Source organism: Salvelinus alpinus, chromosome 29, assembly GCF_045679555.1.
Source record: "Salvelinus alpinus chromosome 29, SLU_Salpinus.1, whole genome shotgun sequence".
NCBI lineage: Eukaryota > Metazoa > Chordata > Actinopteri > Salmoniformes > Salmonidae > Salvelinus > Salvelinus alpinus.
In genome coordinates this window covers 15,232,209-15,254,606 of record NC_092114.1, presented here as the reverse complement: position 1 = coordinate 15,254,606, position 22,398 = coordinate 15,232,209, and the positions used below count along the sequence as shown (strand labels likewise).

General features: G+C 44.9%; 1 protein-coding gene across 1 annotated transcript in view; it reads left to right on the top strand.

Moving 5' to 3' along the window:
- LOC139559107 (gamma-aminobutyric acid type B receptor subunit 1-like) overlaps positions 1–22,398 on the top strand; it is a 239,464-nt gene that overhangs the window by 91,949 nt on the left and 125,117 nt on the right. Inside the window, exon 6 of the mRNA XM_071374826.1 lies at positions 13,634–13,794. Within this exon, the coding sequence (XP_071230927.1) occupies positions 13,634–13,794 (161 nt within the window). The remainder of the gene's footprint in view (positions 1–13,633; positions 13,795–22,398) is intronic.

Here is a 22,398-nt window from a genome sequence, read left to right as displayed (position 1 = left end):
TTGTGCGACGTGACTGTTCATGTGGTGGGGTGGGTTTGTGACGGATCACCTGTGTGTTTATAATGCATCTGAGTGGTGTTGAAGGAATGTGTCCCGAATGGAACCCTAGTCGCCATGTAGCACACTACTGTTGTTATAGCGACTAGGGTTCCATTTGGTGTACAGACCCTCAGTCTCCTCTCAAACATGTATGCTTTTGGGTTTTTCAAAGATGTGGTTTATCATGTGTCAGATGCCTCTCTCATCTTGCCGAGGGCCCAGACGGGTCAACCTGGGTTAAGTGCCTCGCCTGAAGGGTGGTGAGACACGCGATCCATGTTGTATTCCAATGTACAAACCTAGGCACGGTCTAGGCCAGAGTTTTGGTTGGAATGGGTGTACCTCCCCGCTGGCGTCACATTCCCTCTATAAAGGCATTACTTTTGACCAGAGCTCTATGGGCCCTGGCCAAACGTGGTGCAGTATAAAGGGAATAGCCTGAATCTGTGGTATTTAAATCTGTGGTATTTAATGGGGTCAGGAGGGATCTGTCTTTGTGGAGCACCACGGCTAACTGGATGAATGCAGGGTATATATATCAATGCATATTTATGAGCCATTTATGATGCTACAGGTCCTACTGCAGTGGTAGGTTACTGTACACGGTATAATATACAGGGCGTGGCAATATATATATTATAAGTCCCCAAACTCTGATAGAAATTAACCTCCTGTGTATTGTCTACCTCAAACCTTATATAAAAAAAATGAGCAATATTGTTTGCTCAAAAGAATTGTGAAATTATATTACTTTAAATTAAACAAAATCTCTTTAAATGAGCAATTGTATTAGTTTAAAATAATATAATTGCAACAACAAAAATGAGCATATAATATACACTATATCATCCACACCCGTTGCTGACAGGTCTATAAAATCGAGCTCACAGCCATGCCATCTCCATAGACATTGGCAGTAGAATGGGCTTTTTTCATTTTTTAATAGCTCAGTGACTTTCAACGTGCCACCGTCATAGGATGCCACCTTTCCAACAAGTCAGTTCGTCAAATTTCTGCCCTGCTAGAGCTGCCCCCGGTCAACTGTAAGTGCTGTTATTGTGAAGTGGAAATGTCTAGGAGCAACAACGGCTCAGCCACGAAATGGTAGGCCACACAAGCTCACAGAACGGGACTGCTGAGTGCTGAAGCGCGTAGCGGGTAAACAATCATCTGTCCTTTGTTGCAACACTCAGTGTTGAGTTCCAAACGGCCTCTGGAAGCAACGTTAGCACAAGAACTGTTCGTCGGGAGCTTCATGGAATGAGTTTCCGCGGCGGCCGAGCAGCTGCACACAGGGCTAAGATCACCATGTGTAATGCCAAGCGTCGCCTGGAGTGGTGTAAAGCTCGTCGCCATTGGACTCTGGAGCAGTGGAAACACGTTCCCTGGAGTGATGAATCACACTTCAGAATCTGGCAGTATGATGGACGAATCTGGGTTTGGCGGATGCCAGGAGAACGCTACCTGCCCCAATGCATAGCGCCAACTGTAATGTTTGGTGGAGGAGGAATAATGGTCTGGGGCTGTTTTTCATGGTTCGGGCCCCTCAGTTCCAGTGAAGGGAAATCTTAACGCTACAGCATACAATTACATTCCAGACAATTCTGTGCTTCCAACTTTGTGGCAACAGTTTGGGGAAGGCCCTTTCCTGTTTCAGCATGACAATACCCCCATGCACAAAGTGAGGTCCATACAGAAATGGTTTGTCGAGATTGGTGTGGAAGAACTTGACTGCCTGCAGAGAGCCCTGACCTCAACCCCATCGAACACCTTTGGGTTGAATTGGAAGACAGACTGCTAGCCAGGCTTAATCGCCCAACATCAGTGCCCGACCTCACTAATGCTCTTGTGGCTAAATGGTGGCAAGTCCCCGCTGCAATGTTCCAACATCTAGTGGAAAGCCTTCCCAGAAGAGTGGAGGCTATTATAACAGCAAAAGGAGGGACCAACTCCAGGAGTATTGCCCATGATTGTGGAATGAGATGTTCGACGAGCAGGTGTCCACATACTTTTGGTCATGCAGTGTAGCTCAGTATTTTAATTATAATTGTTTTTACAGTCATTTTGGCTCATTTTTATTGAGAGTGTCAATAATTTTGGACCCCGCTGTGTAGAGTAAGTCCCCAATGGGAATTTGAGGTGCTGGTATTCACTGTGTGCTCTACCTAATAAAAATGTATTTCCTCATCCTGTCTATTACCAATCTCAAACCGGTAAAAGAGATTGATCCATATGAAAACAATATAATAAAAAGGGGGAAAATGGCTTCTAACCCCCCCCCCCCCCCCCCACCTAATAAACTAAAACTAGATATTTTTTTGTTTATTAATGTTTTAGACAAAACAAAAGATCATCAGCAACATTTGTATTGATTTATTACAACTTTTTTATTCCAAGCATCCAATTCATAGCAACTGTGATGTTAAAAACTCCAGCTGTGTTAAAGAGAACGAGCCGGTACAGTGCTGAAACAATGAAATAAACCAGAAACGCGAGCAGTAGAGGAGCCTAAAATAGCTGAGCACAGAGCAGGTTCCACTTCCCTCACAGACTAGATTAGAGTGTGTTTTATGGACGCATTGCAGATGACATTAACATTATTACATTGAACAGAAAATGAGCAGAGAGAAACAGAGAAAGAGACAGGGGTGGTGGTGGTGGAGGGAGGGAGGGAGGGAGGAGGGTGGCTAGAGAGAGAGAGAGAGAGATAGAGAGTGTTTGTGTGGGAGAGAGAGAGAGAGAGAGAGAGAGAGGCCATGAAGGCCTGATTCACGCAGTCTCCTTGGAACAATTGATGTTGAGATGTGTCTGTTACTTGAACTCTGTGAAGCAATTATTTGGGCTGCAATTTCTGAGGCTGGTAACTCTAATGAACTTATCCTCTGCAGCAGGGTTAACTCTGTCTTCCTTTCCTGTGGTGGTCCTCATTAGAGCCAGTTTCATCATAAAGCTTGATGGTTTTTGCAACTGTACTTGAAGAAACATAAAAAATTCTTGATGTTTTCTGGATTGACTGACCTTCATGTCTTAAAGTTTAAAGTAATGCTGGACTGTCGTTTCTCTTTGCTTATTTGAGCTGTTCTTGCCATAATATGGACTTGGTCTTTTACCAAATAGGGCTATCTTCTGTATACCAATCCTACCTTGTCACAACACAACTGATTGGCTCAAACGCATTAAGAAGGAAAGAAATTCGACAAATTACCTTTTAGCAGGGCACACCTGTTAATTGAAATGCATTCCAGGTGACTACCTCATGAAGCTGGTTGAGAGAATGCCAAGAGTGTGCAAAGCAGTCATCAAGACAAAGGGTGGCTCATTGAAGAATCTCAAATATAAAATATATTTTGATTTGTTTAACACTTTTTTAGTTACTACATGATTCCATATGTGTTATTTCATAGTTTTGATGTCTTCACTATTATTCTACAATGTAGAAAATAGTCTAAATAAAGGAAAACCTTTGAATGAGTAGGGGTGTCCAAACTTTTGACTGGTACTGTATATATTTTTGTTGTTGTAGAAAATAATAATTTCCACAAAATTTGTGAACTCTGCCTTTATTACTCCTGTATGAGAAAAATTCTCCCCAGGACCACCCACCCCCACCCCCATCACCCCCAACTCAAATGTTCCCACGTCCATTGACTGAACCCAATTTGCTGTAGTAGCCCCTCTCTCTCTCTCTCTCTCTCTACTGCAGAGAGAATGTCCTGCCAGATCTGCAGACTGGACTGGAATTCAGAAAGTAGATTCTGTACACTATATGGGGGACTCAGACAGTGACTCCCAGGCGGACAATGAGCTGCATGGCTGTGCTCTCCGACTGTTATTAGATGGAACTATGGTTCTGAAACTAGGCAAGCCTGAACACCAAGTGGACAGGGTTCAGAGTTCAAGGCTGCGTTCCAAATGGCACCCTATTTCTTGTACAGGACAGTACTTTTGACCAGAGCCCTATGGGATGTATAGAAGAGGGGTTGAAGGGTTGACTACGGAGTTATGATGGGGACAGGGATAAAGATGGAGTGTTATAAATAAAGAGGGATGTGGTAGAGAGGACGAGAGGAGTGGAGGAGGAGAAGAGGAGTGGAGGAGGAGAAGAGGAGGAGAAGAGGAGGAGAGGAGGAGGAGAAGAGGAGTAGAGGAGGAGAAGAGGAGAAGGGGAGTGGAGGAGGAGAAGAGGTGTGGAGGAGGAGGAGAGGAGGAGAAGAGGAGTAGAGGAGGAGAAGAAGAGGAGAAGACGAGTGGAGGAGATTATAGATGATTATGTAAAATAAAATATATTCATCACAGGCTTCGTGAACAACAGCTGTAGACTAACAGTGAAATGCTTCCTTTCCCAACAATACAGAGAGAAAGAAAATAGAGAAATAATAACAATGAGTAACTTACTCATATATACACAGAGGGTACCAGTACTGAGTCCATGTGCAGGGGTATGAGGTCATTGAGGTCGATATGTGAATACTGTATAACTAGGAATAAAGTGACAGAGAAGTAAACTGTAGCGGCTGTGTATGTGATGAGTCAAAAAAAGTTTGTCCAGAAAGGGTCTATTTATCAGTCTTATGGCTTGGGGGGTAGAAGCTGTTCAGGGTCCTGTTGGTTCCAGACTTGTCGTACGGCAGCAGAGAGAATAGTCTATGGCTATTAAGTTGGGATACTGGATTCTTTTAATTTCCTCTGACACCGCCTGGTATAGAGGTCCTAGACACCGCCTGGTATAGAGGTCCTGGATTGCAGGGAGCTCGGCCCCAGTGATGTATTGGCCATCTAAATCGCAGTTAGTGATCGCTGTTCTGATGTCCAAAAGCTATTTTCAGTCATAGGAAACAATGCCGGAAACATTATGTACAAAAAAACATTGTACTTAAAAAAAATAAAGAAAATAATGAATTTGTCAGGAGCCTGTAAAACCAGTGCCATTCTCTTGCTTTTAGGTAAGACAGATTTTGTGTGTGTGTGTGTGTGTGAGGTGAAGAAGAAAAGTGGAGGCTGTTGTGGATGAAGTGATGTGTCAGAGAAAGAGTGGAGAGGGGGATGGAGGGATATGAGAATGAACGGAGGGGGTGAAGAGAAAGAGAGAGATGTTTGAGAGGAGGATTTAGAGGCGTAGAGTGTTTAACAGCAGGTGTGTTATTAAGCAGCTCATATCTCACACTACTTAGGAGGGAGGATGAAAAGGAGGGGGGAGGAGGGAGGAGGAGAGAGAGAGAGAATGGAGGAGGAGACGGGTAGGAGGATAATGAGGAGAAGGAGGAATTTTGTTTGTGCTACAGGAATAGAATGGTTTTAATACCTGTCTAACCACTGGAGGAATAAGGCTGACTGATGTCGGCGTCTGATATTGTCTCCTCTTTTACCCCCTTCTCTGTCGCTTTTCTGCCCGCATCCAGCCATATGAAACTAAATGCATTCTGTTTACCATTGGGAGATGTGTGTGTGTTATGAACAAATGCAATTTGGTGTGAAATTGAGCAAACAGACGTGTCTAGAGACTGGCTGCGTTCCATGCTGGACTGATAAAAGGATTACTCCGCTGATGAAATGAAATGAGAAGGATGTTGAGATAAAGACTGGCTGCGTTCCATGCTGGACTGATAAAAGGATTACTCCGCTGATGAAATGAAATGAGAAGGATGTTGAGATAAAGAAATGTTATTACCGCCACACACACACACACACACACACACACACACACACACACACACACACACACACACACACACACACACACACACACACACACACACACACACACACACCACACACACACACACAACCAATGCATACAAACACACCACACACACACACACACACATACCACACACACACACACACACACACACACACAACCAATGCATACAAACACACCACACACACACACACACACACACACACACACACACACACACACACACACACACACACACACACACACACACACACACACACACACACACACACACACACACACACACACACACAACCAATGCACACAAACATACCACACACGAGGAGAAGGAGAAGGTGGGAGAACCAATACTTTATTTGTCTCAGAATTCTTCTCTTCCAACTCTTCTTCTTCATTCCTCCTCCACTTGTGACATTATTTACTTTGAAAATTGAGCCTATCATTTTTTTGTGTCTGTGTGCAGAGTGTTTTGTTGTTGTTTGGAACAGAGAGAGAGAAATCTAAGTGTTTCAGCTTCTTCACTCCATCTCTGTTCTCCAGGATTTCAGAGGTAAATATGTTAGCTCGTTCTCAGCTCAGAGCATTGTTGCCCACATTTATCTGGAAGCCTGTGGAGCCAATCACGCTGCCCTGCTGTGACCTGGCAACCTGAGCAGCCAATCACACTGCACCACTGTGACCTGGCAACCCACACAGCCAATCATATGTCCCTGTAGTACAATTGCATGCAGGCCCACATACAGCCACAGTTCCCACTATATGGCCAAGCTGCAAAGTCAAAACGTATCTATATCGTAAAATGTTATGAAAAATTTGCTTTTTTGATCTTAATGGTGAAACTACCACGTCTGTTTGCGATATAACAAGGACGATACTGCAAGCAACGAACACAGTTTTTTCCCCCTCGGACATTATTGCACAGCAGAATTTGTGCATTTATTTTATTTTTTTACCACGTTGTGAGACGCTCCACTTTGTCAAAAAAAGGAAGATAAACTGTAGAACTTTCCAACTTGGCCAGACAGTGATGCTCAAAGTAGCCACCCTTTGCCTTGATGACAGCTTTGTACACTCTTGGCATTCTCTCAACCAGCTTCATTCCAGGTAGTCACCTGTAATGCATTTCAATTAACAGGTGTGCCTTGTTAAAAGTTTATTTTGTGGAATTTATTTGGTACTGTATGTTGTAATGAATTTATAAGTCCAAAAATGGATGTAGCAACTAAGGATTCTAGCTTTTAAAGTGATGTCTTATGCAGGTGATACGTTGTAAGGTGAAAACTATATCATCCGTGTGATTGTAATAACCACTGGTGGTATAGCAGTAACTGAAGTGATAGCACTATTTGGCCAAATTACTTTCACTAATAATTGAAGTGATAAGACTAGGCAGATTGTGGCCAAATTACTAGCAGGTCTAGCTGGTTGGAACGGGTTCTTTCCCTTCCATCCCTGCTTTCTGTTGAGCCGGAGCTTTACTGTACAATGGCCCGCTAGGCTTCACATCAGAGTCAGAAAATACAGATTCCATGAATAGCAGATGTGGCCTGGAGGTCCATCAGGGCCAACCAGCACACAGTTCTATTAAGCCCATCACAGAGCCATCGCTTCTGCCAGCTCTAGCCCAAATCTCTGCCCCCCCCCCCCCGTCCCCGTCCCCGTCCCCATACACTCCCCCCTACACCATACCAAAAGCGAAAAACATGCACCTCCTTGTTTTTTTGAATTGGCACTGCTTCTGCCAGCTCTAGCCCAAATCTCTGCCCCCCTATCCTCAGAGTGTGTGTGTGTGTGTGTGTGTGTGTGTGTGTGTGTGTGTGTGTGTGTGTGTGTGTGTGTGTGTGTGTGTGTGTGTGTGTGTGTGTGTGTGTGTGTGTGTGTGTGTGTGTGTGTGTGTGTGTGTGTGTGTGTGAGGGGTAAAGAACATATTCGATGTGTTTCAGGGCTGATCAGTATATCAGAATGGCCCATAAAAGCAATACTATGCCACTTCCTGCGAGCACTGTAAGTAAGCCTTGTAAAGCAACATCCACTGTAAGTAAGCCTTGTAAAGCAACATCCACTGTAAGTAAGCCTTGTAAAGCAACATCCACTGTAAGTAAGCCTTGTAAAGCAACATCCACTGTAAGTAAGCCCTGTAAAGCAACATCCACTGTAAGTAAGCCTTGTAAAGCAACATCCACTGTAAGTAAGCCTTGTAAAGCAACATCCACTGTAAGTAAGCCTTGTAAAGCAACATCCACTGTAAGTAAGCCTTGTAAAGCAACATCCACTGTAAGTAAGCCTTGTAAAGCAACATCCACTGTAAGTAAGCCTTGTAAAGCAACGCAATCCTGTAATTAAAGTTTAATCTTAATTCAACTCCCCTTGGCACATGGGTAGGGAGGGAAAGCTTGTTAAATGGCTGTGGTGCTGGCTGCTGTAGTCCTGTACTGGGAATGGTTTGATATGTCTACAGTAAGAGGAGCTTGGCTGTCTAATGAGAGAGAGAGAGAGAGGAGACAGAGAGAGAGAGAGAGAGGAGACAGAGAGAGAGAGAGAGAGGAGACAGAGGGAGAGAGGAGACAGAGAGAGGAGAGAGAAGACAGAGAGAGGAGAGAGAAGACAGAGAGAGGAGAGAAGACAGAGAGAGGAGAGAGAGAGAGAAAGAGAAAGAGGAGAGAGAAAGAGAAAGAGGAGAGAGAGAGAGGAGAGGGAGAGAGGAGAGGGAGAGAGGACACCGAGAGAGGAGAGAGGAGACCGAGAGAGGAGATAGAGGAGACAGAGGAGACAGAGAGAGAGATGGAGAGAGAGAGGAGACAGAGGAGAGAGAGGAGACAGAGAGAGGAGACAGAGGAGAGAGAGACAGAGAGAGAGATGGAGAGAGAGAGGAGACAGAGGAGAGAGGAGACGGAGGGAGAGAGGAGACAGAGGAGAGAGAGACAGAGGGTGTCAGTTGGGGGACAGCGTTAGTTCCTTCCTCCTCACGTTGTGTCCTGTCCCGCGTCCAAACCCAAAGTACTGATAGCATCGTTGGTTTCTCCATAGAGCTCCATGTTGTGTACATAGTAGCTGACCAATGTGTATGTAGTAGGTCTACCATGCTCTATGGTAGTGACTCAGGATGTATCCCAAATGGCACCCTATTCCCTTTATAGTGCCTATCGGCCTGGTCAAAAGTAGTGCACTATATAGGGAATAGGGTGCCTATGGTCCCTGGTCAAAAGTAGTGCACTATATAGGGAATAGGGTGCCATTTGGGAAGCAGGTTGTCTGTCAGTTGATAAAAGTCTTCTCAGATCTCCTTTAACTTCATATTTCTCCTGTCAGGCCCCAACGTTGTCCTCCCAGACTCTCCAGAGAGTGTAGACTGGTGGATATCATGGCGAATACCAATGCTGCGACAGGCAACCAAGCCTGACGGGATTCAGTTTTGACTGACAAGGCTGCGGAGTACTGAGCCGGTTGCTCTGTGCTCCTCGCAATACAAACAATGAGAGCCAACCTAGTTAGCATTCTGATCCGAACGAATGAACCTCATTCAAATCAATGAATCTATTAAGTGGAGCCATGAATTAATGATCACAGACGAAGGCTGTAGCCCAGGCTAATGAGCCAGCAGGAGAGTGGACCAACTGGCCGGCCAACCAACGGGCCTGCTGCTCAGATACTGTAACCAAGGCCTTTTATTCCCCACAATGCTGTTCATAGCACTGCTCACCAGTGGCTGGCTGAGGGAATGACAAGAGCGCCGCCCTGGTGGCACATAATGTACATTACAGCTACAGGAAGAAGCTTCCTGGGTTTCTCTCCAGGAACAGGGTTGGAGTGAAAAACCTAAAGGACGGTAACTCTCCAGGAACAGGGTTGGAGTTAAAACCTACCGGAGGGTTTCTCTCCAGGAACAGGGTTGGAGTTAAAACCTACAGGATGGTAACTCTCCAGGAACAGGGTTGGAGTGAAAAACCTAAAGGACGGTAACTCTCCAGGAACAGGGTTGGGCAGCCCTGCCCTATACAGAACACTACTTTTGACCAGAGCTCTATGGGGTTCCATTCTGCATGCAACTATGGCGATGACATGCCTCAGTGCTGTAGAACCTAGAGGGTTCTTGGATTCCTTCTTAGAACCATCTCTACTGGACTATCATTGGCAGAGCTTCCCCTAGCCTCCCTTGGCAACCGCAGCAGTGGATAGAGATACAGAGGGAGGTGGGATAGTAATATGTTATATGTGATGCAGTATAGAATCACTGCCTCTGGCCTTACATGTTGGGCAAATGTTGAAATATGAACTCCTGGAGAGAGAAAAAGAGGGGGAGAGAGAGAGAGAGAGATGGATAGAGAGAGGGAGAGAGGGGGAGAGGGGGAGAGGGAGATAGAGGGAGAGATGGATAGAGAGAGGGGGGGAGGGGGAGAGAGAGGGAGAGAGAGGGGGAGGGAGAGGGAGAGAAGGATAGAGTGAATAGGAGAGATGATTGAATCTTCACCATGCACTACTTCAGCTATTCTTACTTCATCTGCTCCTTTTAAAAAATGACCCTGTTGTTTAAAACGGTCTCCAGAATGTCTAATCAGCTTTGCAGCAAAACGTCAGTTAAATGTATTGGGCGCTAAGGTGCATGACTCTCAAAACTCCCCAGAACACTATCATGTGTTTGCTTGTTATTCTTTTGACACTGCAATTAGTATTAATTTGCATTTCAGTCTGATTTGATCATTTACAAGTGACTCGCCAGTTGTTCGACATCTATAGCGTATTAAGAGAAGGAGATGCTACTTAAGTAAAGGAAGGGTAGTTGGAGGATGAGACAAATGGCTTTCTAACCAGCAAGAAGCATGGATAATCCAGGAGAGATGGGAAAATGTATAGAGGGACGCAGAGAGATATACATCAACCAGACAGAGAGATATACATCAACCAGACAGAGAGATATACATCACCCAGACAGAGAGATATGCATCAACCAGACAGAGTAACAGAGGGATACATCAAGCTGACAGAGAGATACATCAAGCTGACAGAGAGATACAGAGAGATACATCAACCAGACAGAGATACAGAGCGATACATCAACCAGACAGAGTAACAGAGAGATACATCAAGCTGGCAGAGAGATACAGAGAGATACATCAAGCTGACGGAGAGATACAGAGAGATACATCAAGCTGACAGAGAGATACAGAGAGATACATCAAGCTGACAGAGAGAGGTGGTAAGGATGAATCCATGTAGTGTGTGGGAGGGAGGGAGACAAAGAAATGGTTCATTATATCGCTACGTTACATTTGGTAAATGTCTTTTGCTAAATTGAATGTTTTTATTGATTGGCATGTGGAAGGACGTGATAGAGTAGATCATAAAGGGAGGAAAAAAGAGCGCTATTTGAGAAAGGATGAGAGGGCTACATCTGAAGGAAATAGATACAAACACACAGAGTGAGCAAGGAGGAGGGAGAGATTACAAATGGAGAAGTGCAGAGGAATGAGAGAATCCAAGGTCTACTTTGATAATTACTTGACATTTGTAATTAAAATATTTGAGAGAGAGAGAGAGAGAGAGAGAGAGACACTTGTTAAAGGCCCAGTGCAGTCTATACTGTATATTTCCACACTACGAGGTTGGAATAATACTGTGAAATTGGGAACATTTTTGTGTAAGAGCTGTTTGAAAAGACCACCTGAAAGTCAGCCTGTTTTGGTGGGATGGAGTTGTGACCTGCCTGGTGGTAAATGAGTTAGTAGAACAATACGAAAGAGTTGGCCACTCTAACAGTGGCTGCAGTCCAAGTAGACAGCCCTTGTCCCTAAACCCTCAGGTCCTGAAAGACGTTTTACATCGTCACATCGGAGTGTATCTTAAATGTCCCTTGACCAAGCGAGAGAGAGTGATGGTCGGAGAGAATGCCAAGAGTGTGCAAAGCTGTCATCTAGGCAAAGGATGGCTACTTTTTAAAGCATCTCAAATATAAAATATATTTTGATTTGTTTAACACTTTTTTGGTTACTACATAATTCCAAACTTTTGACTGGTACTGTATATATACTTTTGTATGTATTTAGTATTTTCTTGTTTACACCTGTGTTTTGTTAGACATGTTTAATGTAGGGATGTAAGTAGTTGATTATTTTGTATAATGAATAAAAAATAACGTTTTAAAAAATGTCAAAAAAATAAACAGTTATAAAAAAACTAAAAAATGATATAAGAAAGAGTTCCAAACCTCTCTGTCAATAACATGCAGTTTTCCGTTTCCTCATCCCCACTCAGACCACTCCCAGACAGTCCGAAAGAAATTCTTGCTTGAGAATTTTCTCTTTGCTAAGAAGCTTTTTTTGTTCCTTGTTGACCATTTTAATTGAAAACAATCACAGTATGTTAATTGCTACCCAGAAATAATTTGCTACCCAGATAAAAACGGCGCATTGGACCTTTAAAGTTTAAAATATAAAAATAAGTATTATAGTGTGTAGTTGGCTGAGGAAAGAAAAGGGAGAGAACGGTTATTGAGAAGCTCTGTTAAGCGATTGCAAATTCAAAGTGGTTTATGAAACGGAGAAGGATAGAGCAAAACAACCTCCCTCCCTCCACCTCCTCTCTCTCTCTACCTCCCTCTGTGCTCTGTAAACCTGGAACACTGTCATTCTTTCACTCTCTCTGCTGCAGTCGACGAAACAAAAATAACGCTTGGACCTGTTCACTTTAACACTTACGTTTAACCAGACACTGCTGTGACCGTTTATTTTGTTGTTTTAACCGCTGAAGGGTAACCGGGTTTGACTCTTGTTATCTGCTTACCTGTCGTTTAAAATTCCATCGTTCAAATGGCGAGTTGACAACACGCGCCTCGTTAACGGGCAGGAATACACAACTGTGGCATGTGTATGTATTGCGGCGGTCGATCCTACATAACATGTGCACTACCTAACGTGCCGTTTTAATTAAATCATAGTGCAATATCTTCCGGGAGAGGAGTAAGTATGTAGGGAATTGGATAGGGCAAGGACAGATGAGTATTTAAAACGAGCACGGTTGAACAGTGTAGGTTAACGTCGGATGTATTCCTATTTCTCTCTAAATTATTTCTAATATTTTACTAAGGGAGATTCTCTCAACATTTCTCTATCTAATTCCCGAGACTTTGCGGCCGGGCGCTCTCAGTGATATAGTATTTTCCAGAACCTTGGACAGCGGAAATACTAATTCAAAAGAATGATCGCAGGATACAAATCATTCTATACCACTGCAAGGTTTTCCGGTGGCTATTCATAATCGAGCGAGCAAGTTCAATTAAGAGACTTCCAACCTGCATGTATCGTTAATTGACCTTATCTGTCTGTTCATTTCAATTTAACTTACTCTCACCCCGGCTACTGATTACGCTAAACGTGTAACTGCAAGAGGGTATCTACCTGTAAATTATATCCAACTGGATTTACTTATAGGCTACTGTGGATTTGAGTCGTGTTTATAATGTTGTTCCAAGACCAACATGTTGAGTTCAAAGACAGAGGAATAATAATTTAGAGACAGAAAAAACAGCATTTTGTGTAGGTTGCTCAGACTGAACAGTAACAATTATTTACAGACGAAAACGAAGTTACCCTTCAGTAGTACTAGTGTTGTGATAGATTTGCTATTTTATGAGGAATAAAAATAGTTTATTTTGTCACGACATAAAACACACTTAGAAGAGTTCTTGACGCAGCAACAGCAGAACAATATCAGAGGAGATTCTCAACCATCTGGCGGCATACAACATTTTCTACTTTTTAAAACCAAGTTTCTGACACTCTAAAACTTCCACCATGGCGGTGTCCTGTCGAAGTCTACCCGGGGGTCGACGCTCCATCATTGGCCAGACATTGATCTTCGCCTCGTTGACTTTACTCTTCTCTTGGTCATGCCCGGCTCTAGGCAAGAAGAAGCTCTACATCGGTGCCCTCTTCCCGATGAGCGGAGGCTGGCCCGGGGGCCAAGCATGCCTCCCTTCCGCTCAGATGGCCCTCGACCTGGTGAACAAGAGAACGGATATACTGCCGGAGTACGAACTGGAACTGATCCACTACGATAGCATGGTGAGTAGCCTAGGCTAACCTGATCCACTACGATAGCATGGTGAGTAGCCTAGGCTAACCTGATCCACTACGATAGCATGGTGAGTAGCCGAGGCTAACCTGATCCACTACGATAGCATGGTGAGTAGCCTAGGCTAACCTGATCCACTACGATAGCATGGTGAGTAGCCTAGGCTAACCTGATCCACTACGATAGCATGGTGAGTAGCCGAGGCTAACCTGATCCACTACGATAGCATGGTGAGTAGCCTAGGCTAACCTGATCCACTACGATAGCATGGTGAGTAGCCGAGGCTAACCTGATCCACTACGATAGCATGGTGAGTAGCCTAGGCTAACCTGATCCACTACGATAGCATGGTGAGTAGCCGAGGCTAACCTGATCCACTACGATAGCATGGTGAGTAGCCTAGGTTAACCTGATCCACTACGATAGCATGGTGAGTAGCCTAGGCTAACCTGATCCACTACGATAGCATGGTGAGTAGCCTAGGTTAACCTGATCCACTACGATAGCATGGTGAGTGGCCTAGACTAACCTGATCCACTACGATAGCATGGTGAGTAGCCGAGGCTAACCTGATCCACTACGATAGCATGGTGAGTAGCCTAGGCTAACCTGATCCACTACGATAGCATGGTGAGTAGCCTAGGTTAACCTGATCCACTACGATAGCATGGTGAGTAGCCTAGGTTAACCTGATCCACTACGATAGCATGGTGAGTAGCCTAGGCTAACCTAAACCACTACGATAGCATGGTGAGTAGCCTAGGTTAACCTGATCCACTACGATAGCATGGGGAGTAGCCTAGGCTAACCTGATCCACTACGATAGCATGGTGAGTGGCCTAGACTAACCTGATCCACTACGATAGCATGGTGAGTAGCCGAGGTTAACCTGATCCACTACGATAGCATGGTGAGTAGCCGAGGCTAACCTGATCCACTACGATAGCATGGTGAGTAGCCTAGGCTAACCTGATCCACTACGATAGCATGGTGAGTAGCCTAGGCTAACCTGATCCACTACGATAGCATGGTGAGTAGCCTAGGCTAACCTAAACCACTACGATAGCATGGTGAGTAGCCTAGGCTAACCTGATCCACTACGATAGCATGGTGAGTAGCCTAGGCTAACCTAACCGCAAAAAAGTGTTTTGCATCATTTCTGCGTAAACATCCATTTATCCCATCCAAAGTGTCTGAATTACGTGGTTTATGGTTACATTAATAATTCAGACTGGATCGTTATTCATATTAGATCAACATTTGATTCATAATGGCTTGTTTTTACTGCAACTTTGTTTTGCTTATATTTGCATCATATGAATACCAAATCTGTGTTCATCTATGTCATGCGTGCCGTAATTTGGATAATAAGTTGTCCTTTGTGAATTCTTTAATTTTCTCAGTTGTTTTTAATGAGCTCGAATAGACTGTGTTTCTTTGATTCGTGTTCTCTAAGAGGCAGGGCAGACTTCGTGAGTTGGAGTCCCCAGGTCGAGGCTAGTAAATGTGTTAATTTAGGTACATTTTCTGTTCAAATTCAATCTTCTTAATTGTTTAGTTTTTTTTTATCTGCCCCACTCTCAAAAAGCCTCATTGCTACAGTTTACAGTAATTGAAATTAAAGTCATTTTTGCAGTCATATATGCACAGGAACTCTGTCAGGGTGGAATAGTCCATCTCCGTCAGTCCAACTCTGTCAGGGTGGAATAGTCCAACTCTGTCAGGGTGGAATAGTCCAACTCTGTCAGGGTGGAATAGTCCAACTCTGTCAGGGTGGAATAGTCCAACTCTGTCAGGGTGGAATAGTCCAACTCTGTCAGGGTGGAATAGTCCAACTCTGTCAGGGTGGAATAGTCCAACTCTGTCAGGGTGGAATAGACCAACTCTGTCAGGGTGGAATAGTCCAACTCTGTCAGGGTGGAATAGTCCAACTCTGTCAGGGTGGAAGAATCCAACTCTGTCAGGGTGGAAGAAGCCAACTCTGTCAGGGTGGAATAGTCCAACTCTGTCAGGGGGGAATAGTCCAACTCTGTCAGGGTGGAATAGTCCAACTCTGTCAGGGGGGAATAGTCCAACTCTGTCAGGGTGAAAAACCTCAAACCTCCATGTTCCTCAATCTCTATTTACTTTCATTCAGTCCACCCGTCTCTCTCTCTCTCTCTCTCTCTCTCTCTCTCTCTCTCTCTCTCTCTCTCTCTCTCTCTCTCTCTCTCTCTCTCTCTCTCTCTCTCTCTCTCTCTCTCTCTCTCTCTCTCTCTCTCTCTCTACCATTCCGCCTCTTCCTCCCACCTGCGTCCCTCTTCCCCTTCACGGGAGAGAGATGCCAACACACGACCACACTCACAGTCTGTTAATAGTTATATGCACTGTGACTGGCTGGTGCTCCTAAGAGCATTGCTCTGATTGGTTAAAACTGCCCTGCATCGGAACCTTACTTCAAAAGACTGGGGGGGTGTAAAAAAGGAAGGGGGGGTGGTTAGAGGTTGGCATGACAACAGTAACCAAGACAACCGCAGTTCAAACAAACAAAGAACTACAGATTTCCCTCCAAGAAAAGGGAAAGATTGTGCACTTACTATCGTTGCTTGAATTGAGAAACAGATGGACGGTGAGATGATGTGAGCCCGTTCGTTGTGGGAGACTCCTATTGCGTGTTCAGTGTAGTTAGCCAAATGGAAGAAGTGCCTTTTTGGTCGGGTCAGTCTTCCATCATAGGCACTTACAAAGTGTCTTCCCCCCCCCCCGTGGACCTGAGCTCTAATGGATCTGGTGACTGATTAGGGATTCAACACCACGGACAGCGACACTGCTGAGCACGAGACAAAGTGCCTGTTTCTGCCTCTCAAATGGCTCCCTATTACCTATATAGTGCACTATGTACTGTATGGCTCATGGTGAAAAGTTAGTGTACTATATAGGGACTAGGGTGCCATTTGGGACACAGGCCGTGTCATCATCAACCAGAAAATACTTCTTCCTTCTCGCTAGTGAATATGGTTATTCCCCAAACTGGAACTTTACAAATGCTTATTAAATATCCACCCAGGCCCTATGTTCAATAAAGTTGAAGACACATCCCCAGTGTGTGTGTGTGAGGAGGTGTGTGTGGGGGGGGGAGATGATGTGGATGGAGGGGGTCCTGATTTCCCCAAAGTGTCAGGGTTAGATCAGTGAGAACACTCTCCATGACTTTAACTCTGGATTTAGTGTCCCTTTTGTATTACACAGATATTTATTTGATTTGGTTAGTTAGTTTTAGGGCTGAGCAATAGCAATGAGGAATACAATAATGCCTATAGGCTACATTTTATTTCTAAGTTGATGGAGTTTTATTTTTGTGAGTACAGGATTGATGGGTTTACCCTCCACACATAACCTTTATCATAATACCTCTACCATCTCTTTCGCTCGCTCTCACCCCCCCACACAAACACACACTAGGCCTCCATTACCTGGTGCTGCTGTATAGCTGCACAGCTGTTTTACAGCCTCCTGACCAGTTCTGCTATTTTGAGTGCTTTTTTTAATGCTGATATTTACTTGTCTGTACATAATGTTTCCTATGACCGAAAATAGCTTCTGGACATTAGAAAAGCGATCACCAACCTCCATTTGGATGAAGATGTCAATTTCAACTAATCGGAGGCGCAGGACATACTGCTCACCACGGACCAGGCCCTAATCCTTGAGACACGGAAAATAAAAAGGGCGGCATAAGAGAGGCCGAAGTAAGGGCACCCTGACGAAACTACATCGGTGAGTACATAAAGTGGCCTCTAACCTCGGAACGTGTCACTGGAGAACAAACTGGACGAGCTCCGTTCGAGACTATCCTATCAACGGGACCTGAAGACCTGTAATATCCCGTGTTTCACGGTGTCGTGAATGAACATGGATAATATACATCTAGCTAGTTTTTCTGTGCATCGGCAGGACAGAACGGCAGCATCGGGGAAGCTCAAGGGGGGTGTGTCTCTTTGTTAACAACAGCTGGTGTCTGATCTCTAATATTAACAAAGTCTTGAGGTTTTACTCGCCTTAGTTAGAATACCTCATAATAAGCTGTAGACGATGCTATTTACCAAGAGAGTTTTCATCTATATATTTTTTTTAGAGCTGTCTATTTACCACCACAAACCGATGCTCGCACTAAGACCACACTCAACAAGCTATATAGGGCCATAAGAAAACAAGAAAATATTCATCCAGAGGCGTCACTCCTGGTGGCCGGTGCTTTTAATGCAGGAAAACTGAAATCTGTTTTAACAAATTTTTGCCAGCATGTCACGTGTCCAACTAGAGGCGACACAACTCGAGATCACCTTTACTCCACACAGAAATGCATACTAAGCTCTCCCTCGCCTTCCATTTGGCAAATCTGACCATAACTATCCTGCTGATAGAGTGACTGTGCGTACATATCCCAACCAGAAGCCATGGATTACAGGCCATGGATTACTAAGTTCTCCCTTGCCTTCCATTTAGCAAATCTGACCATAACTCTATCCTCCTAATTCCTGCTTACAAGAAAAAACTCCAACAGGAAGTACCAGTGACACGCTCAATACGGAAGTGGTCTGATGAAGCGGATGCTAAGCTACAGGACTGTTTCGCTAGCACAGACTGGAATATGTTCCGGGATCCATCCTATGGAATTGAGGAGTTTACCACATCAGTCACCGGCTTCATTAATAAGTGCATCGACTACATTGTCCACACAGTGACTGTATGGTACATACATATCCCAACCAGAAGTCATGGATTTACAGGCAACATCTGCATGGAGCTAAAGGCTAGATCTACCAATTTCAATGAGCGTGACCCTAATCCGGATGCTTATATGAAATCCCGCTACGCCCTCCAACTAACCATCAAACAGGAAAAGCACCAACACAGGACTAATATCGAATCCTACTATACCGGCTCCAATGCTTATTGGATGTTGCAGGGCTTGCAAACTATCACGGTTACAAAGGGAAACCTAGACACGAGCTGCCCAGTGACCGGGAGCCTACCAGATGAGCTAGATACCTTCTATGCTCGCTTCGAGGCAATCAAAACTGAACCATTCATTAGTGCACCAGCTGTTCCGGACGACTGTGGGATCACACTCTTCGTAGCCGATGTGAGTCAGACCTTTAAACAGGTTAACATTCACAAGGCCACAGGGCCAGACTGATTACCAGGACGTGTACTCAGAGCATGCGCTGACCAGTGTCTTTACTGACATTTTCAACCCTCTTCCTGACCCATTATGTAATGCCTATATGTTTAATAAAGCAGACCACCATAGTCCCTGTGCCCAAGAACGTAAAGATAACCTGTCTAAATGACTATCGCCCCATAGCACTCACATCTGTAGCCATGAAATGCTTGAAAAGACTGATCATGGCTCACATCAACACCCTCATCCCAGACACCCTGGACCTACTCCAATTCGCATACCGTCCCCACGGATCCACAGATGACGCAATATCTATTGCACTTTCCCAGCTGGACAAGAGGAACACCTATGTGAGAATGCTGTTCATTTACAGCTCAGCGTATTGCCCTCCAAGCTCATCACTAAGCTAAGGACCCTGGGACTGAACACCTCCCTCTGCAACTGGATCCTGGACAGGTGGACAGATTCCCAGAATCCTGGACAGGCCCCCAGGTGGTGAGGGTAGACAACAGCACATCCGCCACGCTGACCCTCAACACGGGGGCCCCTCAGGGGTGTGTGCTTAGTCCTCTTCTGTACTCCCTGTTCACCCACAACTGTGAGGCCGCACCTGACTCCAAAACCAGCATTAAGTTTGCCGACAACAAGATGGTGGTAGGCCTGATCACCAACGACGATGAGAGAGCCAATAGGGAGGAGGTTAGAGACCTGGCAGTGTGGCGCCAGAACAACTTTTCCCTCAACGTCAGCAAGACAAAGGAGCTGATCATGTAAATGGGGGGCCGAGCACGCCCCCATTCACATCGACGGGGCTGTATTGGAGCAGGTCGAGAGCTTCAAGTTCCTCGGTGTCCACATCCCTAAGAACATATCATGGTCCAAACACACCAACACAGTCTAGAAGAGGCCACGACAACACCTTTTCCCTATCAGTTGGCTAAAAAGATTTGTCATGTGCCCTTAGATCCTCAAAAAGTTATACAGCTGCACCATTGAGAGCATCTTGACTGGCTGATTCACCACTTGGTATGGCGATCACTTGGTATTGGACCACAAGGCGCTACAGAGGGTAATGTGTACTAAGTCGAGCTCCCTGCCATCCAGGACCTCTATACCAGGCGTTGTCAGAGGAAGTCTCTAAAAATTCTATAAGACTCCCGTACCCTAAGTCATAGACTTTTGTCTCTACTACCGCACAGCAAGCAGTACCGATGCACCAAGTCTGGAACCAACATGACCCTGAACAGCTTCAACCCCCCAAGACATACGACTGCTAAGTACTTAAGTAGTTAACCAAATAGCTGCCCGGACTATCTGCATTGACTAGCTAGGACAGGGATAAGGATACGGATAGATGTCACTAGCTAGGACAGGGATAAGGATACGGATATATGTCACTAGCTAGGATAGGGATAAGGATATGGATAGATGTCACTAGCTAGGACAGGGATACGGATATGGATAGATGTCACTAGCTAGGACAGGGATAAGGATATGGATAGATGTCACTAGCTAGGACAGGGATAAGGATACGGATAGATGTCACTAGCTAGGACAGGGATAAGGATACGGATAGATGTCACTAGCTAGGACAGGGATAAGGATACGGAGAGCCTAGATGTCACCAGCTAGGACAGGGATAAGGATAGATGTCACTAGCTAGGACAGGGATAAGGATAGATGTCACTAGCGAGGACAGGGATAAGGATAGATGTCACTAGCTAGGACAGGGATAAGGATATGGATAGATGTCACTAGCTAGGACAGGGATAAGGATATGGATAGATGTCACTAGCTAGGACAGGGATAAGGATACGGATAGATGTCACTAGCTAGGACAGGGATAAGGATATGGATAGATGTCACTAGCTAGGACAGGGATAAGGATACGGATAGATGTCACTAGCTAGGACAGGGATAAGGATATGGATAGATGTCACTAGCTAGGACAGGGATAAGGATATGGATAGATGTCACTAGCTAGGACAGGGATAAGGATATGGATAGATGTCACTAGCTAGGACAGGGATAAGGATATGGATAGACAGGGATAAGTTTGGAAAATGTCTAAGTATGCAGTGTTCGTCTCGCAATGGATCCTTCAACCACAAGGGGGCGTTTCCTTTCCACGCCGTTGTGGACGTCCCCGTTGAAGTGCATGACATCTGGCGCAACATAATGGAGTGCTTCTGGGAAATGTAAACGAGACTTCAGTCTCCACCTGTTGTTTACAAAGCATGTGACATATAAAATGTTATTTAATTATTTTATCATAGCCCCTCTTTCTCTCTCTCATTTTCTCTCTCTCTCTCATTCCCTCTCTCCCTCTCAACTAGGCCTCCATAACATTCCTCGTAGCCTGTCTGACAGCAACACTTAAAGATGGTTTATTGGTCGGTTTTGTTTTATTGCCTTTTGTGACCCCCTATGAAATCATCTGATGTATTTAAAGGCCTCCTGCACTGTCAAGCCGTTTTCAAATAGTCTACATGAGAGAATTAACGGGATTTTATATTTATAAAGTGTTCTTCTCTAGCCTATTCATATGAATAATGGAAAGTCTATGCCGCTCTCTGCGAAGGAAAATAATCTTGCCGTTCCAGTCCAGGTGAGTCTTTACGATGCCATTGATACGATGCCATTGATACGATGCCATTGATACGATGCCATTGATACGATGCCATTGATACGATGCCATTGATACGATGCCATTGATACGATGCCATTGATACGATGCCATTGATACGATGCCATTGATACGATGCCATTGATACGATGCCATTGATACGATGCCATTGATACGATGCCATTGATACGATGCCATTGATACGATGCCATTGATACTTCATCCAAATATTTAACAGCTGCTTGTAGAATTCATAACATTCAGAGCATTCTGAAAATCCTGAAAGTCAATGATAGTGCCTGTGTCTCTCGCTGTCTCTCTCTCTCTCTGTGTCTCTGCCCTTCACTCAGGCAAGCAGTGGCGCTCAATCCTAAACAGTTGAAAATACAATTGTAGCCTATGCGCGTGTGTGTTGTCGGGTGAGCTCAATTTCACGCGTTTGGTCCCAGCTGCACAGTTCATGGAGCGGAAGCCCCTTGCAAGGCCTCCCATGGGTCTGTAGGAGCAAGGGCGAGCAGCAACAGCGTGTCAGTAGGAGCAACAGCGTGTCAGTAGGAGCAACAGCGTGTCAGTAGGAGCAACAGCGTGTCAGTAGGAGCAACAGCGTGTCAGTAGGAGCAACAGCGTGTCAGTAGGAGCAACAGCGTGTCAGTAGGAGGGTAAAACATTCTGCTGATGGTCTCGATGGAATCTAGGGACCTGCACCAGCAGGGACTCAACAAGCCCCAAACACGCCACTGACTCAACAAGCCCCAAACACGCCACTGACTCAACAAGCCCCAAACACGCCACTGACTCAACAAG